Source organism: Urocitellus parryii, chromosome 9 (assembly GCF_045843805.1).
Source record: "Urocitellus parryii isolate mUroPar1 chromosome 9, mUroPar1.hap1, whole genome shotgun sequence".
NCBI lineage: Eukaryota > Metazoa > Chordata > Mammalia > Rodentia > Sciuridae > Urocitellus > Urocitellus parryii.
The window spans coordinates 66,296,288-66,319,859 of record NC_135539.1 but is presented as its reverse complement, the minus strand read 5'-3'; the positions used below and the strand labels follow the sequence as shown (position 1 = coordinate 66,319,859).

At 34.1% G+C, this 23,572-nt stretch overlaps 1 protein-coding gene across 1 annotated transcript; it reads left to right on the top strand.

Annotated features, from left to right (window-relative positions):
• The first annotated feature begins 202 nt into the window (after positions 1-202).
• On the top strand, positions 203-23,207 carry Enkur (enkurin, TRPC channel interacting protein). The gene is made up of 5 exons (XM_026401206.2): positions 203-279; positions 10,203-10,348; positions 14,229-14,452; positions 19,668-19,814; positions 22,755-23,207. Exons 1-5 carry the CDS (start codon positions 203-205, stop codon positions 22,926-22,928), a joined length of 768 nt encoding a protein of 255 aa, XP_026256991.2. The 3' UTR covers positions 22,929-23,207.
• The last annotated feature ends 365 nt before the right edge of the window (positions 23,208-23,572 follow it).

Below are 23,572 nucleotides of genomic sequence, written 5' to 3'. Positions count from 1 at the left end.
GAGGAATAGACAGGGTATTTTCTTCTCCAGAGAGAACTGCTAAGAAGGGGTCAAAGGGAGGATTATGTGAAAGAGAAACCTGAGTTCCTTGAGAAAGCAAGGAAGCAAGAAAAAGAAAGGGGAAGCTGTGAAGAAAGAGACTGAGTTACCGGTATAGTGAGAAAAAAGTTGAGAACAGTAGTGAAGAAGTCATTTGGTGATGATGGATTCATCGTGCTTTACTGAGAGCATTTATAACCTCATACCCAGTGACTTGAAGGAGCCGCCTCAGCCTCCTAGGTATGTGGGTAAGCAAAGGTTGTAAACAAGAATAAGAAATAATGATTCCATGTCCAGATTAACTAAGTATACATAATACAGGACTTTCTTTTTTCTTTCTTTTTTCTTAACCAATACCAATATGATTTTATTGGAATATTTATGGACTCTTAAAAATAAAATATATTTTTGTCTCAATGAAGTAACCTTGGATGACGACTTCTTAGAGGTCGAAAAATCTAGGTGTTTAGCTTTTCACAATTCAGATGACAGTCCCGTGCTATAAGATGGTAATTTTATTATGTTACACTTAGCCTCCTATTAATACATTATGTCATTTTTGTAACTTATCTAATTATATGTGATGTGTTATACAAAATAGCATAATATGTCATGATGTTATTCAAAAGAAAAAAATCAGTTTTATTATTCTGTATAAGGACATTTGATGTTTGATTTCAGGAGCCAAGTGTTGTATTTCTAACTGCACTACTACTCCCTCTCTAAAGGCAGAATATTTTTCCCCAAGATTATTGTAAAATAAAAATTCCCATTTGTTTCTGAGCCTCGGTCTTTTGATTGGCTAAACAAAGTAGATAGAATATATTTTAAGGTCTTTTTTTCAGGTTTAATGGAATAGTGGAGTGAATAATGGTTGGCTAGCAACCCAAAAATATGTAATTTGGTTAAAATTTTAACAAAATTGTTAGTACCCACTAATTTCACCCAAATCTCACAAAGGGAACCACAAATAAACAGTCCAGTTATTTGCCTGTGTAAGTACTTCTTAGAACTTAATTAAATCTGTGGGGAGAAAAGTTAACTGGTAGAGAAAATCTTTTTCCTCATAGGTCTTGAAATATATCCTTTCATTTATCTTTATCCTGTTCCTATATATGTCAATATTACCTTTAAAAGAGCACTAGGCTAAAAAAAATATACTCTAAAACTAAATTTTTATTTGTTTTTCAATCTGGAAAACAAGTGGATTAGATAGTCTCAAAGGTCTCTTTTGAGTATGACGTCAATAATTTTTACTTATCATTTACTTGGGGTGTGTAGCAAAACAAATGGGCAAGTCATTCAGTTTTAAACCTGAGCATCTGGTTTTAATTGGAGCAATACCTGTATTGTATTTCCATTAGTTTCTTAAAATCTAGTAGAAATTGAAAAGAGGAGTGTAAACTAAACTAGGATACAGTTTTCAGAGTTTATGAAAGAAAGTTCAAATCATGTACTGTTGACCCAACTTTTGGTCCAAAATTCCTGTATACTATACAAGATAAAGTTCCTCCTCTCTGTAACACCTTGGTAGGTTGTACTTTCTATAGAATACTAAATTTGAATGTTAAGATATTTTCTTAGATAGGTATTATGTTCATTAGTAAATTTAAAAGCTTTACTGTATCTAGACTTTTTTTTTCCAAAAAAAAAAAAAAAGAATTTGATCACTTAAAAGAATAATCACTATTCATTTGGAATGCATTAATTGAGCTCCTATTAAGTGTATAACAGTGCTACTATATCAGTTCTTGGAGATGTTGGAGTGTCAGCAAAAACTCCTTGCCTTGCTTTTATTCTGAAGAAATACATAGAAAAAGGACTAAGTGAGAGGAAATGAAAAGCATCCAAAAGTGGTGCCAAAAGAACATTCTGTTAGGGTGAATTCAGTTTTCACCATCAGTAACAATCTGTATAATTCTGAAGTCTTTCTAACATTTACTTTCTTAAAGTCTCATTATGTATTTGACTTTGCTGAACAATCTGTTTCTTGGCTATTATGAATTCTTAGATGACATAGTCATTTTTTTAGAGAGAGAAGAGAGAATTTTTTAATATTTATTTTTCAGTTTTCGGTGGACCCAACATCTTTATTTTATTTTTATGTGGTGCTGAGGATCGAACCCAGCGCACATAGTCATTTTTATCCTGAGGATCTTTCCTATTTAGTTTGCTGAATTTAATTGCAAGAATTTAATTGAGGAAAGCAGCAAACTTTTTGATGAACTTATATTCAAAGAAAGAAAAAAAATCCAAAATCTTTTGTTTTCGGTATAATGAAATTTTATACTAAAATTACCATTGCTGCAATCTATGGTCTCAGTCTTATGATAATTTCAGAATCTACTATTCATATTTCTCATCTAGCTAGGCAATCCCTGAAGATTTCCACAATAATAAAACACTATCTTATCTCTTATATTACTTTTATCCAAATGCTCTTTTCATGTTTATACAACACACACACACACACACACACACACACACACATACACACACAGTTAGACCTTACTTTTTATCTAAAAGGTTCAAAATCAGGAAAAACAGTTAAACAAATGAAGATATGGTACAATTAATAGAATCACTTAAGTAATGTAGAAGAATTAAAAAATCTGGGAAATTATGTAATGGAAGGGATAATTCAAAAAAGACTATTTTCCCCTTTAAACATACAGATGAAGGGAAGGACAAATCCGATTTTTTGTTAGCAAGGGAAATCACAGCTACCATATGCGGTTATTGACTTGCTATTTATTCATTTTGAGTTGTTACCTCTCAGATTTCTACAGATAAAATAACACATAGTAAGAGGTCTTTATATATACCTTAAGATGTTGAGAGATAAAATATGCCAACATCATTCTTTAGAATTTGTTGCCAGGGAAATTTGTAGGTAAGTAAACTTTTTTCAAGAAGATTATTCAATTAAAAAGTAAGGATTAATATATTAAGCAGTATATATAATATATTGTGGTATAAGAAGTTGTTTCTAGCCACGTGCGGGAGTATACACCTGTATTTCCAGTGGGGAGGCACAAGTTCAAAGCAAGCCGCAGCAACAGAGAGGCGCTAAGCAACTCAGTGAGACCCTGTCTCTAAATAAAATACAAAATAGGGCTGGGGATGTGGCTCAGTGGTTGAGTGCCTCTGAGTTCAATCCCTGGTAACTACCCCACAAAAGAGGTTGTGTTTAGAAGAAAAGTGTGTTAGTCTGTGTATATCTGTTTATTATCTTAACCAGACATCGTGACTCAAATTCTTAAGAATAAGACTGTCCTCAAGGACACAGGTAAGATAAAGGGGTATGTAGTTTTAGTTTTTAAAAATTTAATCATGATGGATATCCAATAATAAAAAAATAATGCTATTTCTATTAATGTGTTCGGTGTATTAGTACTATCATCATTTCCCATTTTCTTTGATATCTTTGCCCCAATACATTAGAACAAAGGAGTATTATAAATAACAAAACTATATACTACATAGTAAATCATTAGAAGACTAAAATATGCACACTATTGAAGCAAAAAGTGCTTATTAGTTTCGTTTCATTTATTCAGGCAGTGTGCAGACTGATTAAAGATCTGGGCCTTAATATCAAATTTGTGTCTCAGTCTCAGCTCCTGTTCTTCCTCCCCACGTCAACTTTACAGGCCTGTTTTTTCTTCCATAAAACTAAAAAAATATTACTTATCTCTTAGGGTTGTTTTGAGAATTAAATTATTATTGTGAAAATCATAGAATAGTGACAAATATTAAGCAGCAATAAAATAATAATTATACTCAATGGCATACAGTGTTGTAACCAATTAAGTGTAGAGCCTACCTTAGACAAACAACTAGGCTAGAGATAGAATTGGTGTCTGTTTTTGAAAAATTAATTACTAGATATAGTCATGAGACTGAATTAAAGACTCTCACTTCAATGCCGATAGGTGAACTTACGGAGTATTGATTTACCTGTAAAAATTCTCCGCAAGAAATAATGTGAAGAACTTTTTAATAGAGTCTAATCTCCAGAGTTTGTTGTTCCACAAAGGAGTGTAACATTGCAATAATATTGGCCTAAAATTTAAAGATAGACACAAACACACACACACACACACACACACACACACACACACAGTTGTTACTCAGTTGCCCATCATCATTCATTAGGGGGGAAAATCCCTATTAAGTTTTTTCAAACTATCCCAACTTTTGAGCACTATCATTTTTTGTGTGCCTTATAAAAAATATTACAAAATGTGTTCCTCATGTTAATGATCTGACTTATTATATGGTGATGGTTGACAATATGATGTAGTTGTGTCACATTTATTGAAGATGACAATAATGAATTATTCTAGCCTGTCAAATAATAAGCAAAAAATAGAGCCAGTTATAACATTATAGATAAGTAGGCTCACAAAAAAATCTGAATCACAAAATTGCAATTTAAAAAGAGGTAGGAGTAGATGTACATTGTTTCATTGTTATTGATTATGACACCATTTCTTCCAATCCCAACTTCCCTGGGAATTTTAAGACAAGAATATTATTATTTTAAGACATGAATATTATTATTATTATTATTTTAATACCTGAATATTATTTCCTGAAGATGTCTAATGAACTCATTTAATTTAGACCATAATGGGTTCCCAACCACTGAGTTCAATATTGAGGAAAGACCCCAAAATCAAAAAAATCAATCAATCAATCAGTGATTTTCCAAATAAATTATCTGCACAAGGGAGAAGAGACTACAAATTGTTCAAAGTAGTATAGATAACCTTCTTCCAATTAGGGATGGAATGTAACCTCTCACCTTAAGCAACGGGAACGACCAAAAAAAGATATGAAATAATGAATTTCAAACACTAGACAACAGGCAGCACAAAGCATTCTTCCCTAAAAGAAAGAAATGAATGAGGCAAATCCTATAATTGCCCTAACGTTCTCCATACAGAGAATTTCAACAGTGCCTAGGAATTTCCCAGAGTTAAGAGGACAGAATACAGAGTTTGGGAAGGCAAAAGTCACTGGAATTCAGTGTAGTGTACCAGAGAGGAGAGTAGGAGTGTGTGTGTGTGTGTGTGTGTGTGTAATGAAACTACCAAAGCAAGGAAATCACGGCCAAAAAGCTGCAGTGCCAGGTAAAATTCACATCCTCACTAGTCAGTAGAGACACCTCCTAATACACAGTCATTGGCGCTCTCAGAGCATATTACCTCAGTTGAGGGTTCAAATCTAAAGTAGTCCTACTGTAAAACTTAAAAGCAAGCTTTAAAATGGTCACATTGTTTCCAACTATCATAACTGTATCCCAGCATAAAGCTTAAGAACAATTTTCAAAAATGCCAAAAGAAGGAAAGAGAAAAATTGAGCAATCAATATTGTAAAATTCACAGTGTTTGGCATCCAATCAAAAATTACTAGGCATACAAAAAACCATGAAAATACAAAGCATAACATGTAAAATCAGTCAATGTGAAACAGACATACAAATGACATCAATGAGAGAATTAATAGACAAGGACATTAAAACAGTTATTTTACATATTCATGATGTGTTCAGAAAGATAGAGGAAAGCAGAATCAAGGTATGGAGAGAAATGGAAGAGGAACCAACAATAACCCAAAGATCCAAATCTAACTTCTAGAAATAAAGAATACTATGTCCAAAATGAAAATAGTATACCAGAATGGATTAACAGCAGCTAAGACACTAAAGAAGAAAATATACGTGAATTTGAAGACAATGGAACAATACAAAATTAAACAGAGAAAAAAGTCTGAAAAAGAGAACAGAGTATTGGTGAGCAAGGGACAATATCAAGCAGCTTAATATAGGTCTAAATGTAATCACAGAAAATGAGGGAAAAGCTAGATAAATAGGAAATATTTGCATAAAAGTAAAAAAAAATTGTCAAGTTTGGTGAAATCTCTAAATCCATAGATTCAAGAATTACAATGAACACCAAGCAGAGAAAAAAAGAAGAAGAGGAGAAGGAGAAGAAGAAAACCAGACCAAGGGACATTATAATCAAATGTATTAAAACTCTTAATAAAGAGAAAAATCTTAAAATGCAGTCAGAGAAGAAAAAAGAAACATTGCATAGAGGGGAGAAAAAGGACAGCAAATTTCTTGTGCTGAAGGAATGGTACCATTTGGCAACTTAGATTTACACAACAGAATGAAGACTACTGGAAATGATAAATATATGAGTAAATATGAACTTTTTTCAAATCTCTTTAAGACATATTTGGCTATATTTAAAAAAAACTATCTCAATGAATTATGAGGTTTTTTGACAGAGAAGTAAAATATGTGACAATACTAGGACATAAGTAAGAGTGGAGTGAATGCAATATTGTTTTGTAAGTTTTTGTTGTTGTTTGGGTTGTTTTGTTTTGTTTTGGAAGTGCAGGGCCTCCTGCTTTCTAGAGCAACATCCCTGCCCCAAATCTTACAGCATATATGAAGTGGCATAATATTATTTGAAGGTAGGCTATGAAATGTTAAACATGTGTACTGTAAAGCACCAAAATAAAACAAAACCAAGGCAGAATAGAGACAGAAGCAATAATCAATGGGATATGTTGCTGGAAAATCCAGCAACATGGAAGATTTAACAACAAACATACTTGTAAATTATATTAAATGTGAATGGTCTAAATATGCCAAATATAAGTGATTGTTGGTTGGATAAAAAATTCTATATACGTTTTAATTTTTTTCTAGTTATACATGAAAGTAGAATGAACTTTAACATATTATACACAAATGGAACACAACTTCTCATTCCTATGGCTGTACATGGTGCAGTCACTCCAGTAGTGTAATCATACATGTATATAGGATAATAATGTCTATCTCATTCTACTGTCCTTCCCATCCCCACAGCCCCATCCCTCCCATCATTGCCCTCTACAAAAATCAAAGTTCCTTCATTCTTCTCTACTCCCCACCCCACTATGGATCAGCATCCCCTTATCAGAGAAAACATTTGGCTTTTGTTTTTTGGGGATTGGCTTATTTCGCTTATCATGATCTTCTCTAGTTCCATTTCCCTGCAAATGCCACAATTTCATTCTTCTTTAAGGCTGAGTAATATTCCATTGTGATATGTACCACATTTTCTTTATCCATTCATCTGTTGAAGGGCATCTAGGTTGGTTCCATAGTTTAGCTATTGTGAATTAAGCTGCTATAAACATTGATGTGGCTGCATAACTGTAATATGCTAATTTTAAGTCCTTTGGGTATGACCCCCCCAACAGGAGTGGGACAGCTAGGTCAAATGGTGGATCAATTCCAAGTTTTCTAAGGTTTTGCTTTCCAGAATGGTTGCACCAATTTGTAGTCCCACCAGCAATGTATCAGTGTGCCTTTTCCCCTACATCCTCGCCGACACTTATTATTGCTTGTATTTTTGATAATTGCCATTCTGACTGGAATGAGATGAAATCTTAAAGTAGTTTTGGTTTGAATTTCTCTAATTGCTAGAGATGATGAACATTTTTTCATATGTTTGTTGATCAACTGTATTTCGTATTCTGTGAAGTGTGTGTTCAGTTCCTTAGCCCATTTATTGATTGATTGATTGATTGATTTTAATTTTTTTGGTGTTAAGTCTTTTGAGTTCTTTATATATCCTGAAGATTAGTGTTCTGAGGTGTGTGTGGTAAAGATTTTTTCCCATTCTTCAGGCACTCTCATCATATTATTGATTATTTCCTTTGCTGAGAAGAAGCTTCTTAGTTTGAATCCATCCCATTTATTGGTTCTTGATTTTACTTCTTACACTTTAGGGGTCTTGTAAAGGAAGTCAAGTCCTAAGACAACACGATGAAGAATTGGGCCTACCTTTTTTCCTATTAGGCACTGGGTCTCTGTTCTAGTGTCTAAGTCTTTCATTCACTTTGAGTTGATTTTTTGTGCAGGATAAGAGAGATTTAATTTCATTTTGCTACATATGGGTTTCCAGTTTTCCAATACCATTTGTTGAATAGGCTACTTTTCTCCACCTTTATCTAGTATGAAGTAACCATATTTCTGTGGGTTTGTGTCTGTGTCTTCTATTTTGTATCATTGGTCTACATGTTGACTTTGGTACTAATACCATGACATTTTGGTTACTATTGCTGTGAAGTATAGTTTAACATCTGGTATTGTGATGCCTCCTGCTTCACTCTTTTTGCTTTGGCTTGCTTTGGCTATTCTGGGTTTCTTATTTTTCCGAATGAATTTCATAATTGCTTTTTATAGTTCTATGAAGAATGTCTTTGGGATTTTAGTAAGAATTGCATTAAATCTGTAAAACAGTTTTGATAGTATGGCCATTTTGACTATATTAATTTTGCCTATCCAAGAGCATGGGAGATATTTTCATCTTCTAAGATCTTCTTCAATTTATTTCTTTAGACTTTTGTAGTTTTCATTGTAGAGGTTTTTCACCTCTTGTTAGATTGATTCCTGACTATTTTGGGTTTTTTGAGGCTATTATGAATGGGGTACTTTTCCTAATTTCTCTTGCAGTGGATTCATTGGTTATGTATAGAAATTCATTTAATTTATGGGTATTGATTTTATATCCTGCTACTTTGCTGAATTCATTTATTAGTTCTAGAAGTTTTCTGGTGGAATTTTTCAGATCTTCTAAATATATAATCATGTCATCAGCAAATAGTGATAGTTTTGAGTTATTATTTTCCTGTGTATATCTCTTTACTTTTTTTCATCCGTCTGATTGCTCTAGCTAGAGTTTCAAGGACTGTGTTGAATAGAAGTGGTGAAAGAGGGCATCTCTGTCTTTTTCCAGTTTTTAGAGGGAGCGCTTTTAATTTTTCTCCATTTAGAATGATGTTGAAAATTCTATATTTTTAGGAAATATCTCTTAAAAATTAAGACACTGACAAGTAAAAACTCTATGGATGGAAAAATATATACTATATCATAAAGGAATGCTGGAATGTCTATAATAGTATCAGACAGTAGATTTTAGAGTACAGAATTTTAAAGGAATGAAGAGTGTATTTTATAATGATGAAGTGGTGGTCAGTTTTTAAAGATGATAAAGCAACACTAACAGTGCCTCAAAATATATGAAGCAAAAGCTGTTTGAGTTAAAAGAGTTAACCATCTCCATAATTATAGTCAGAGATGTCAGCATTTCTCTTTCAGGAAATAGAAAAGGTACAAAATCAGTAAGTACAAGAAAACAGGAAGTTCACCTGAAAATATCCTCAACCAGTTTGATCTAACTGTCATTTAAAAAACACTTTATCCATGATTAGCATAATATGCTTTTTTTCAAGCATATACAGAACACTTGCCAGACTGGACCATATTTTGTGTCATTGAGTGAGTATCACAAATTTTGAAAGGATTGAAGTTATATAAAGTATATTCTCCAGATATCAAGGAAATAAATTAGAAATCATTTAGAGAGGTTCCTGGAAAGCCCAAATATATGAAACTGAACAAGCTTATCTAAACAAACTTCTCAAAGATATAAAAATGTAATTTTAAAGGTATTTTGGGTTACATGAAATTAGGCATAATGAATCAAAATTATGGATGTTGCTAAAGCAGTGCTGAGGGAATTTTATAGCTTTAAAAACTTATATTAGATAAAGCATAAAGGTTTAAAATCTAATACTTAAACTTGTACCTTAAGAAACTACAGAAAAAAGAAAGAAAATTAAACCTAAAGAAAAGAAATAATAATGATCAGTGCAGTAATCATTAAAATGGAGAACATATCTCCATCAGTGAAAATCAATAAAATTCTAGTTCTTTGAGATCAATAAAATTAATAAATTCCTGCAAGTTTAATAAGGATTGGGGAAAAAGAAAGGGAGGGAAGAAGGGAGGAGACACAAATTACTAATATCAGGAATAACAGAGGGGTCATCACAGCCTACGGTACTGATGTTCAGAAGACAATAAGAAAATGCAATACCTTTGTCCTGGCACCTATTTCTTAGGCCAGTGCTTCCATCTAGATTTCACAAGGCTCATTCTCAGGGCTCATATCAAGTTACTTTATTGCTATTGTTCTCCATATGAATATAGTCGTATGTAAATTAGAAATGTGTGCCTATTTTTAAACTTGAAATATTATTGCTAGAAAAACAAACACTATGACTTTATGACTTTATAAATTCAATTTCAGGTACAAATCAATTTTTAAGACAACTATAAAAAATGACATGAAAAAAATTAAAACTGCAATGAAAACTATGGGACCAGCTAAAGTTGAAGTACCTACTCCAAAGGATTTCCTAAAGAAACATTCGAAGGAAAAAACTCTACCACCCAGTAGGTTTTATCACTTTTTCTTTTTAATATTGAAAATATTAGCTAATTTAGGGCTGGGGTCATAGCTCAGTGAGTAGAGCGCTTGCCTTGCATGGGTAAGGCAGTAGGTTTGATCCTCAGCACCACATAAAAATAAATTAAATAAAGGTATTGTGTCCACCTACAACTAAAAAAAATTAACAAAATATTAGCTAATTTAGCTAAAAATTATTTTATTGTCAATAAATATTGAATATGAATAGGTAATAGCAACTTTGCCTGATATTAAGCAGAACTTGGGTGACTAGAAGAAAGTAGAAGTAGAGAATATAGTAGAAAAAGAGAGTGGGAAGGGATAAGTTGCCCCCAAAATGGACTGCTGATGGGGCAAGCATCTTGAACTCCATCTTGGTTTGTCCAGTAAAGCCCCACTCCTAGCGTTAAGTGCCTCCTCATTTCAATTCCTACTTATGTGGCTTCAATTAAAAACAACAATTATTTTCAGAAGCCTAAAACCCCAGATAGTTTCTGATTAATGAGCAAGATCTCTCAAGCATTTAAACTTTGTTGAATTTTTTTTTTCTTGGTGCGGAAATCCAACCCAGGTCTTTGCATATACTAGGCAAGTGCTCTACCACCAAGCTACACCCCAAGCTCTTTCTCTGATCTTTTTTCTAAGAGATGAAAATTGCAGTTACTACTAGTTGTTAAAGCAATCCCAGGCTCATTTTTGAGTATAGGCTTTCACTTTCTCAGAATCTATGACCACAAAGCACACCCATGAAGTGTGGAAGAGGCTTCATGAATGAGTGCCAGCTTCATGAATGTGCTACCCATGCAGTTGCATAGCACCTGCATTTAGAAGGGTCCCACATTTGATTTAATGCTCTGCTCTAGCAATATTGAAACTCTTAATAGTTTTTTATTGTGTAGCCCTATGTTTTTGTTTTATAGTGGACCTCAAAAATTATGTAGTTGAGTCAATTCATAGAGTATATTGATATCAGGAAAGAAGGCTATTAGGAACATGAGAGTGTAGGGAAGTAGATGTGTGTCAAAGTCTCCATGAAATCACACTCTTCCTATCCTAGGTATGTCTTGCTTGATGTCTTAGGGCAGGAAAGAAAAGAGCCAAATGAGTATTTCTCTTTAAAATGTTGTCCTTTTTATGTCTGCTGGCATCAAGGAAATAGTGTAACATCTCAAGCCCAACTTGGGGTGTACATTTTGGCACAAGTGAAAGTACATCACATTGTGGCAGTGTTTTATGTCCTATAATCCTCTTAAATAAACCATACCCTATGACAAAGGGAAAGGTAATTATTAGGAAATATGGAAAAAGCAAGTTGAAAATAAAAAATTCATGCTTAATTCATGACTTCCAAAGTCTCTTTTCTATTTTCTTCTAGTGGAGTCTTGGTATTTTGTGACCAACAATACCTTTTGAGAATACTGGAAAATCTTAAAATAGAACTCAATATTTTCAATGCCTTGAGACCAGCAATATCCCTTGGGTCCTCATGTATCTGCCCTAAGGCTAAGCATATTATATAATACAACTACCAAACTACATGAATCCTATGTATCAAATAAATGAAAAAATAAGTCTTCTTATAGATAAAATAAAGCTTCTTCCTGAAATCCATCTCTTCTCTCATAAATATTGTAAGGCAAAAGCAAATGCAAATTTTAACTAGCCTAAAGAATAACTAAGAAATTCAGGGTTAAAGCTGAAGATGTAACTTAGTGATAGTGTCCATATTCAGCATGTGTGAGGCCCTGGGGTCATTCCCAAGTGCCACGCCATACACACTCATAATCAGGGTGTTGCAGGAGCTTTAAAACTATCCAAAACTGTCCAGTGAGAGACAGCAGTTCTGGAAGTAAGAAAAGTCCATCATTGGGATGTCAAACAGGATTGGTTTCTTCTAAGGCATTTCTCCTTGGCTTATAGATAGATGGTTTTCTTTTCTGTGTCTTCACATGGTCTTCCCTCTTTGTATGTCTGTCCAAATTTCTTTTTATGAGGACACCACTCAGATTAAGGGCTACTGTAGTCCTTCATTTTAGCTTAACTCTTTTAGGACCTTAATCCCAAAGACACACACTTTGAGGTGCTGGGGATTAAGAATTCAATTTGGCTCCTAACAAGATTAATCCAGTCCATGACTTATTTATTTATATATGACAGTGGAATGCATTACAATTCTTAATACACATATAGAGCATAGTTTTTCATATCTCTGGTTGTATACATAGTATATTCACACGAATTCATGTCTTCATATCTGTACTTTGGATAATAATGATCATCACATTCCACCATCATTAATAACCCCATGCCCCCTCCCTTCTTCTCCTACCCCTCTGCCCTATCTAGAGTTTGTCTATTTCTCCCATGGTCCCTCTCCCTATCCCACTATGAATCAGCCTCCTTATATCAAAGAAAACATTTGGCATTTAGCTTTTTGGGATTGGCTAACTTCACTCAGCATTATCTTCTCTAACTCCATCCATTTACCTGCAAATGCCATGCTTTTATTCTCTTTTATTGATGAGTAATATTCCATTGTGTATATATGCCACATTTTTTTATCCATTCATCTATTGAAGGGCATCTAGGTTGGTTCCACAGTTTAGCTGTTGTGAATTGTGCTGCTATAAACATTGATGTGGCTGTGTTATGGAAAGGAGTATGGAGATTTCTTGGAAAATTGGGAATGGAACCACCATTTGACCCAGCTATCCCTCTCCTCCGTCTATACCCAGTCCATAACTTTTAACAATAAGTATTGTTTTTCAGATAATATAAGTTATATAAACCCATAAACAAACAATGTAGAAGTGCATAAAGTCAAAGTCTCTAGAAATAGTGACGAACTTAAGATTGAAGTAAGACCTTTCGAAGATAGTTGTTGCATTCAGTTCTTGGAAATAAATTATTATTATTTACATTTTGGCATTTTGACACACCATGTTGTTATGACTGTATCAAAGTAGATTGGTTGTGGGCTGGGGATATAGCTCAGTTGGTAGAGTGCTTGTCTTGCAGGCACAAGGCCCTGGGTTTGATCCCCAGGACCAAAAAAAAAAAAAAAAATAGATTGGTTGGAATAGCTGAGCTGAAGAGATTATGTAAAAATAATGAATTTCATCTGTGTTTAATGAACAGCATGTTGTATAGAGAAATAAAATACATTCTGGAAAGTAGTTACTTTAGGAAATGAGGGGCAGTCAGGTAAGAATGGATATGAAATTTCAACTACATTGGTGATATTTTATTTGTTAAGCTGTGTTTTGTCTATATGGCTATTCCAAGATTTTTATACATAATAACAATAATAATAATAATTTAAGTGAAAAAAATCCATAGATTCATAGGCTTTCAATATATCAAGCTCAATTTATTTATTTGATGATTTTACAGTAATTTTCTTCTGAAGAAACAATTATTGGTAATATTGATAGTCCCCATAAGTTTTTAGTGTTCCTTATATAAGCATTTTAAACAGAGCTGACCATTTATTATTGTAGTCTTTATAAAATATATCTCATAGTAGATAGTAAAAGTGTATTAGTGAGCTAGCATATGATTTAGGATGCTTATCCTTCTCCCTAAGATTTTTATACTCTTTTTCAACATATTATTTGATTATGTTGTACTTAATATTTTTGTATTTTGATTCCTTATATTCTTAACTATTTTATTGAGGTATGATTGACATATATAAAGCCCTACATAATTAATGTACCCAACTCAATAAGTTTGGGGATAGTAAGAACTTTTTACTATAGGTATTTGAATTTATTATTAATAGAATCCCAATATCTGGATATTATAAATAGTATTGAGTAGCAATGTTGATACTTAATATTAACAAGGAAATGTTATATTTAACAGAAAAAAAATTTGATTGGAATCAGCCCAGGAAGCCTACTGTGCCACTGAGGACTGATCATCCAGTCATGGGAATACAGAGTGGAAAAAATTTTATAAATACAAATGCAGCCGATGTCATCATGGGAGTGGCTAAAAAGCCTAAGCCAGTTTATGTTGACAAAAGAACTGGGGACAAGCATGATCTTGAAACTTCAGGACTAATTCCAAAGTACATCAATAAAAAGGTAGCCTTGTCATGTTTAAAGTGAGAACTGAGATTTTTTTTTTTATTGTTGGTCGTTCAAAACATTACATAGTTCTTAATACATCATATTTCACAGTTTGATTCTAGTGGGTTATGAACTCCCAATTTTACCCCGTATACAGATTGCTGTATCACATCAGTTACCCTTCCATTGATTGACAAATTGCCTTTCTAGTGTCTGATGCATTCTGCTGTCTGTCCTATTCTCTACTATCCCCCCTCCCCTCCCCTCCCCTCCCCTCCCCTTTTCTCTCTCTACCCCTTCTATTGTAAATCATTTCTTCGATTTGTATTATCTTGTCTTACCCCTCCTTTCCTCTTATATGTCATTTTGTATAACCCTGAGGATCGCCTTCCATTTTCATGCGGTTTCCCTTCTCACTCCCTTTCCCTCCCACCTCTCATCCCTGTTTAATGTAAATCTTCTTCTCAAACTTTTGTCCCTACCCTGTCCTTGTTTACTCCCCTTATATCAAAGGGGTCATTTGGTATTTATTTTTTAAAGATTGACTAGCTTCACTTAGCATAATCTGCTCTAATGCCATCCATTTCCCTCCAAATTCTATGATTTTGTCATTTCTTAATGCAGAGTAATACTCCATTGTGTATAAATGCCACATTTTTTTATCCATTCATCTATTGAAGGGCATCTAGGCTGATTCCACAATCTTGCTATCGTGAATTGTGCTGCTATGAACATCGATGTAGCAGTGTCCCTGTAGCATGCTCTTATTAGGTTTTTGGGGAATAGACCGAGAAGGGGAATAGCTGGGTCAAATGGTGGTTCCATTCCCAGCTTTCCAAGAAATCTCCATACTGCTTTCCAAATTGGCTGCACCAATTTTCAGTCCCACCAGCAATGAACAAGAGTGCCCTTTTCCCCTCATCCTCTCCAGCACTTATTGTTGTTTGACTTTCTAATGACTGCCAATCTTACTGGGGTGAGATGGTATCTTAGGGTAGTTTTGATTTGCATTTCTCTGACTGCTAGCGATGGTGAGCATTTTTTCATGTACTATTGATTGATTGTATGTCCTCCTCTGAGAAGTGTCTGTTCAGGTCCTTGGCCCATTTATTGATTGGGTTATTTGTTATCTTATTGTCTAATTTTTTGAGTTCTTTGTATATTCTGGTTATTAGGGCTCTGTCTGAAGTGTGTGGAGTAAAGATTTGTTCCCAGGATGTAGGCTCCCTGTTTATCTCTCTTATTGTTTCTTTTGCTGAGAAAAAACTTTTTAGTTTGAGTAAGTCCCATTTGTTGATTCTAGTTGTTAACTTTTGCGCTATGGGTGTCCAATTGAGGAATTTGGAGCCCGATCCCACAGTATGTAGATCATACCCTACTTTTTCTTCTATCAGATGCCGTGTCTCTGGTTTAATGTCGAGCTCCTTGATCCATTTTGAGAGAACTGAGATTTAAATAACTTAAATGTGGTATTCCTAACAACTGTCTATGTTATCATTAATAGTGCTTTCTCTGAACAAATTATCTAGATTGCCAGTTCCCATTCCCTAGCAATCTGTGTTTGGTCCAAATATAATGTGATGATAACGGAGAAATTGTAATGAACAAATCCCACAGAGTTCAGTAGGTGAAATTTACAATTACGTTCCTTAATTTCAGTTATTAATATATTTCATAATTATAACAATTTTTCTGAAATATTTTAATTTGGGGTGAGGTGAAAATGTCACTAAAAGCACATTTACTATATATTTATCTATTTCTAGTTTGATGCAAAGCCTTGAAAGCACTGTCAAATAATCTAGTTCTTTCGGGTCCTTCATTTCTATCTGAAAACATGTTTATAAGCTAGGCATATAATTTCATTGGTGGATTTTAGAGAAGCTTGGGTTTACTGGTGTAGATATAGAAGATCTTTAAAATTAAAAAGCCTACAAAGAAAAGCATACAAATCCTGTTGTTTTTTGTATACTTAATATACTTATAGAGGATAAAAGTGCTTGAAACACATGTTAAATGAGTACAAAACCCTAAAGAAAAATAATAGTAAGTTGTGGCAAGAAATGGGAGAAAAAAGGAAGGGACCGAAGAAGTGAAGGGAAGGGAAGAAAACAGGAGGGAGAGAGGAAGGAAGGAAAAAGGAAAATTTCCAGTGGTGATTGTAGTGCAGTGAGCTGCCCTGGTAAATCCAGTGCCTGTGGCAAATCAGAACAGAAACCTCAGGCTATTCTCAGAGAGCACAACTTATTTTCCGTGCAACTCTTCTTACTCAGTATTCCAAGATCACCTCTGGAAGAGTTGTAGCAGGAATCTAGAAGTCAGTTGCACATGCTGACAAAGTTTCTTAAGGCTCTTTGTGATACTTCCTCCTTCTTGGCCTCAAGAAGGTGCTCATAGTCCTTGTCTCATGGTTAGGAAAAAGTGAAAATTTTCTCTCCTGGCTTATTTATTTATTTATTTATGTTGTTGTTGTTGTCAATGAACCTTTATTTCATTTATGTATGTGCTGAGAATACAATCCAGGGCCTCACACATGCTAGGCAAGCGCTTGACCACTGAGCCACAAACCCAGCCCCTATCCAGGCTTCTTAAAGTCATTCCAATCCATAATTTCTGCCCTATCACATAGAAACTCTTCTTCTTTGATTGTTATGCCACCAACTGCCACACACTTTGCCCTTCATCTTGGATGCTCTCTGCCTCAGTTTCCCACTTCAAAGTATATTCTATATTGAACAAAAAATTTGGAGAATCCATCATGGAAACAGAAAAACACCAGGTTAATATATCTGTGTTTGTTTACCAAACCATGACAAGACTGGCACCTACTGTCCTCTTGGTGTCACTGATTAAACAATGATGAAAAATTTATTCCACTAAATTTCTGATGAAAGATTTATTCCACTTAATTTATCAGGGTTAAATTTCAAAAATATATTATTAATAAATTAGAAAATAAATGTTTTTAAAGACAAAGCATTTTTTAACTGAGTAATCCTCATGTTTTAGTTTTCAGTAAATTAGGTGTCATTTGTATTTTGAGAAACAATTTGTGAAAACAAATTGAAGGTGGATGATTACTTGAGGTCTATAGCAATAGTAGTGAGACATCATTTCAAATCCTAGTTCTGCCACTTTCTACTCCTGTGATCTCTAATAAGTCATTGGGTTGTTCTGAGGATTAAATGTTATAAAGAACTTAACACAATGCCTAGGCACCTCTAAAAGTACAACGAAGAGGATTAAATGTTATAAAGAACTTAACACAATGCCTAGGCACCTCTAAAAGTACAACGAAGAATGAATATTATATGCAGTTTATTTTTTTTATTTATTTATTTTTTTATTGGTTGTTCACAACATTACAAAGCTCTTGACATATCATATTTCATACATTAGATTGAAGTGGGTTATGAACTCCCAATTTTACCCCAAATGCCAATTGCAGAATCACGTAGGTTACACATCCACAATTTTACATAATGCCCTATTAGTAATTATTGTATTATATGCAGTTTAATATTAATAGTATACACTTACCTTCAGTGATTCAGCACCTAGAAATATTTCAGATCCCTGAAGCTTTTGCCCATCTATGAGATTATTTTTTCGTAAAATGCATCTCGCTATTCCTTTTCTTCAACGGAGTCTGCTGACTATAATTTAGTCTTGTGTGTAAAGCTACAGAATTATCATCATTATGAATATCAGTTGTGCTGAGTTATAATGAACTGTTGCCCTCTGTATTTCCTGAAGTGCATTAATCTGTTTATCACTGCACTAACTGACCAAAACACTGTGCCTTTAGAGTTTATCTGTATAGGGCAGTGTACTTTTTTAGAGGCTCTGCTTCTTGTCCTTTTTGGACCCAGAAAACTCAAAACATTGCTTGTCACTAGGCCCAACAGAAGAAGAATGAGATTATCCACTGATACCTCTACACACACTGGACAAGTCAGGTTACCTAGCTAAATTTTACTTCAAGGGGAGCAGGACAGTGTTGTTCTACCAAATACCTAGGAAGAGAAGAACCAGAACACTGTGAATAACTTCAGTGACTACCATACTTCCCAGTTGCTGCTCCCGCAGAGGGTCTCCCCTGACAACCTTATTTATCTATAGTAGCCTCTGTTATTTTCTTTACCCTTTTTAGCCTTTATATTACTTTATTTTATTTCATACAGTCTTTTCTCTGGATATCCACCAGAGACCCCGTGGATACCAAAATCTGCAGGTTCTCAAGCTGCTTACATAAACAGTGTAGTGTTTGCATACAAACTATGTACATCCTTCTGTGCTTTAAATCATCTCTCAATTACTTTTAAATCCAAAACAGATGTAAATGCTATTTAAATAGTTGTTTCACTGTATTGTTTGGGGAATGACATGAAAAGAGTCTGTACACACTTTTTCAAAAATATTTTCCATCCATGGTTGAATCTATGGATGCAGAACCTTCAGATATGGAGGACTAACTGCAGTCTGTTTTTGGTGAATCTCTCTCACCACAGAGTGCAAATGCCATGAGAGCAGAAACTTTGCCTTTCTTATTCACTATTATACCTTTCACCAAGTACATTTCTCAAATACTTTTTGAAGAATGAATGTGGAATAGTTCTGTTTCTGTAGACAATGAAATCAATGCATGCATTAATCTGAAAGAATCACAGCTGATGTCTTCGCTATCAATCCTTCTAAATAGCCCAGGAGCCTAAAAATGTATTTTGCCTTTCCAAAAACAACTTGAGGGTTCCCAAGTCAATTTTCTCTTTGAGAGGCTTCATATGATGCAAGGACTTTGCTTTTCTAATGTCTTGGGCACATTAATCTTCTTTTATTTAACAAGATCATGAAAAAGAGACCTCAAAGGTACTCAAGAGATTTCAAGGTAAAAGCTTTTTCAGTAGATTAGGTGTTACTTATATTTTGAGAAACATATACAAATAGAAGCACATAACATATAGAAAAGAAAAGCCAGCTCTTAGGGGTAAAGGATGGAGTCATGAGAACAGGCACTGGGAACATTCAGAAGAGGGAAAACAAATAAAACTCAGTTTTAGAAGACTAGAATCAACTAGTTCTCTATGGGAAGTCACTGAATTTTTTCATGTGGAGCAAAGTCTTTAAGTCTGTAGAATTTCTTTTTTTTCTCTAGTCCTGGTTGCTTTATAAACATATGTAAGATTGCATTCCGAATTTTAGTAATTTTTTTCTTGAAAAATCCTTACAGGATTATGGGATCACACCTGAATACATATGTAAACGAAATGAGGAAGTTAAGAAAGCCCAAGAAGAATATGACAATTATATCCAGGAAAACCTTAAGAAAGCAGCTATGAAAAGGCTCTCTGATGAAGAGAGGGAAGCTGTTCTCCAGGTCAGTGTTCTGTGATTTATACTGGTGTGTCACTCTTTGGAACATCTCTGAAAGGCCTTCCAGTCTGCCCTCTACTTGGTTATTGAAGCCAGCACTCTGACTTTCATGTCAGAACAATCTCTTTTGGTTATAGTGACAAACTCCATGCAGCAAAACTGACTCTCTGGCAGAGCAAAAAGTTTTAATGTAGGAACCCATGGAATAATATTTTGTTACCAACTTGGTGAGCTTGCGTTGTAAGGAAGCCTACCTTCTAATACAACAAACATGTATAAATAAGGTAAAAAAGTATTTTTATTTTCATTCTTATGTCCCTGAATTTATATTTAAAAAATGCCCATAAATCAGATATCTTTCACTAGATGGAGCTCTAGAATAATTGAAACTATACCTAAACCAATTATTTTATCTTTCCTATTAACTCATGGATGCAGAACCCTCATTATTGTGGGCTGACTGCATTTGGTGTCTTTGTCTCACCACACATGACAAATTCCATGAGAGGTATAGGAGGTACCCAAGGGTAGCTTTATCAGTCAGAGCTCCAGCAGGAAATAGAAAGCATGTTCAGCTGGAGTTCTAAGAGAATTTAAGAAGGAACTTCTTACAGAAGTGAAGTGTAGGATTAAAGAAGCCAACAAGGGACACTGAGGGTGCCCATGACTAAGAACAAAGGGAGTCTACCACCACCTGTGCTTGAAGGGCAGGGACAGGTAATAGGGTTATCAGGGCCTAGTGAAATCTGGAGCCTGAAGAGGGGCCGCCTGTCACAGTCACAGTGCAGCTAGAACTAACATCCAGGCAGTGCTGAGGGAGAGGGGTAAGAATACCCAGCCTCTCTCCCTTTCCACCAGTGCTTGCTTTGGCTGAACTCAGTCAATAGCCAAAGGGCACAAGAACCAGGAGACAGCCCATAGGAATCAACTCCTGCCCTCCACCCCTAGTCAGTGAGCAGGCAAGAAGATGGAGAATATTTGAGGGTATGGTAGATACAAAAGGAATGTGAAACAGTAGGTACTCCTTATGATATGACCAATTGTCCTATTTTTTCAAAATTAACAATGTTATTTTAGCTTTAAAATAGAAAAGGGAAAAATTAAGAAGTGAAAATAATGGAAAAGGCTGGGACTGTGGCTCAGTGGTAGAGTGCTTGCCCTGGGTTTGATGCATGCAGTGAGCCCTGGGTTTGATCCCCAAGAGGAGTAGAGGGGGCACTATTGTTGCAATGGATAAAAGACTTTTTTTAAGATAAAATAACAACAACAAAAAAGTGGAGGCATCTTAAAATCAGCAATGAGGCTACTACAACATAATATGACATGTTAGTTCTATTTAGTTTTCATCTCTATATGTTGACTTTGATCCAAACACTGTTGTATACATTAGAAGATAAAAGCAAACTGTCCTCTAAAAGAAAATCCAGAGAAAAAGTATAGCTGCTGTGACCAGAAGTAATATGGAAATATCACCAACTGGCTATGAAAAACCTTTGATATTTGAAAGTGCATACATATATAGATTTCTCTCTGCAATAAGTACTCCTGTGGAGCACTGTGGGAACATATTTCACATTTCATAATGAAAGACCATGAAGACATAGAGTTCTTTTGAAGACTTCTTTTTGGAATATGTCTTATGCCCTATTGAGAACTATGACAACCTATTTCCCTCTTTTTAGAATTTAACCTGGGTATTTTCCTCTCTCTTTCCTTTGCCCAGGTCTATAATATAATCTTACTTAAGGGCAAAAGACTGTTATTGTGCTTTTCCCCAACAAATCTATTCCATACAGTGTACCCTATTCTGTTACCATTTTTACCTAAGCAGGGGACTATATCTCTGAACTTTTATCATCCCCAAAAACTTTCCATAAGTTTGAATTTGTACTATGAAAGCTTATTATGAAGCTTTATTATATGATACCTCTAATCCTCTTTTAAACCTAAGATATGGCCATTTTTTTTCAAGGATCATGTTTTCCAGGCAATATTTTAAATAACATTGTCTGTTTTAGAGTTTTTCTCTCATGTCAATAAAATGATCTGTGCCCATAATGAATGATGAAGAGTTAATTCATTGAATTAAACTCAGAAGTTTAAGATCATTTTGTCAGTGGAGCCCCCTAGTGCACTGTGATAAGAAATGATAACCAGGCAGAGATGGAAAAAAACTTTATCACTCCTAAGAGACCCCTAATTTTGAATTTGTTGATTTCTGAGACAATAAAACATTAACTACATTATTGAATTAGCATATGGGATACATTTAATGACATTCCAATCATTTCTAGAATACATTAATGGGAAGTATAGATCCCTTGGCTATGGGGAGGACAATTTGTTCTTTCTAATATATTGAAAGGATATATAAATGATCATCCTTTGCAAAATTGATTTTTGGCATTCTTACAATCCCATTTTGTCAAATATAAGAAAATATAGTTGTGCAAGTCAGACTCAAGACTTTTGGTATGATTTTTCTGTTGAAGAGAAATAAAAAGAGGATTAAAAAAGGAAAAATAATATGAAGAAAAAAGTAAAAATTTCATAAGAAATAATTTCCTGTTCAAAAATGTCCTTTACTTGGCAGTATCAATTCTCAGTTGTTGGTTTTTACCAAAACGTTTGCTGTTAGCTTAGTACCATAGCACTCATAACCCTGCATATGCATATTTGATGTTAAAAATGAGTACAGTAACATTAAAAACAGCACAAATAAATACTCCCAATGGGGATTTAGCAGACAATCAAGGACAGAATTTGGCCTCTGTACAGGATTTTTCATTACTGTGGCCAAGTCCCTGGTAAATATGTATCATTTTAAAAGTTATTTTCATCAGTATCTTTTACCTGTTTACAATTTTGTTATCAGTACAGTTTCTTTACCATTTACTTACTTTTGCAATTTGCTTCAGTCTTCAGTTCTGTGTATCATTTTCAGGGGCTGAAAAAGAACTGGGAAGAGGTGCACAAAGAGTTCCAGTCCCTCTCAGTCTTCATAGACTCCATACCGAAGAAGATTCGCAAACAGAAGCTGGAAAAAGAAATGAAACAGCTAGAACATGACATTGGTGTAATCGAAAAGCACAAAACTATTTATATTGCTAATAAGTAATAATGGATTTTTAAAGCATATAGAAAAAAACATGGAAGATATAAAAATGAAACCATAAGTTTTTCAAAGAGGAAAATACTATAAAGGAAATAATAGTCAATTAAAATGCTTAAGCAATGTTTAAAGAACAATTGAATTACTCATTAAATAAAAGAAAATGTTGTTTTTATTAGTTTCACATTTTCCACATATCAACAAACCATTAAAGTTTGAGGTTATGTTCCAGTTCTATAATGTAATTCATTATTATGATGTACTTGTTTCACATAAACATTAATTTTCAGACCCTGAAAAATAGCCAACATTCATAACTTCAATATTTTTTCTGCACTGAACAATATAAAAAGCCTAACTTTGAAAATTATATTTTGAATTGAAAATATAAGCATATGCTTTTTTCGTACTCTAGTGTGTTTCTATATATTGTTTCTGAGCTCCACAATATAAAAGATAGATTCTAAGGTAATCTTTGTCATTTGCATTTATTCCCAACTGCAAATATTTCAGTATTCAGAACAGTATATATGATGAAAGACTTATATTTGGAGGAAGATATTTAAGAAGATTACTTACAAAATCAAGAAGATAACCTATAAAAGGCATCATGAGGGGTGATTGAAGAGAATAATCTTTTACACTTATTT

Excerpts from the sequence above, each read along its gene's own strand:
- Enkur (XM_026401206.2), top strand. The coding sequence starts at position 203 with ATGGATTCATCGTGCTTTACTGAGAGCATTTATAACCTCATACCCAGT. Across the intron at positions 14,453-19,667 it reads CAAAGTACATCAATAAAAAG|GATTATGGGATCACACCTGA; the intron begins GTAGCCTTGTCA and ends AAATCCTTACAG. Across the intron at positions 19,815-22,754 it reads AGAGGGAAGCTGTTCTCCAG|GGGCTGAAAAAGAACTGGGA; the intron begins GTCAGTGTTCTG and ends TATCATTTTCAG.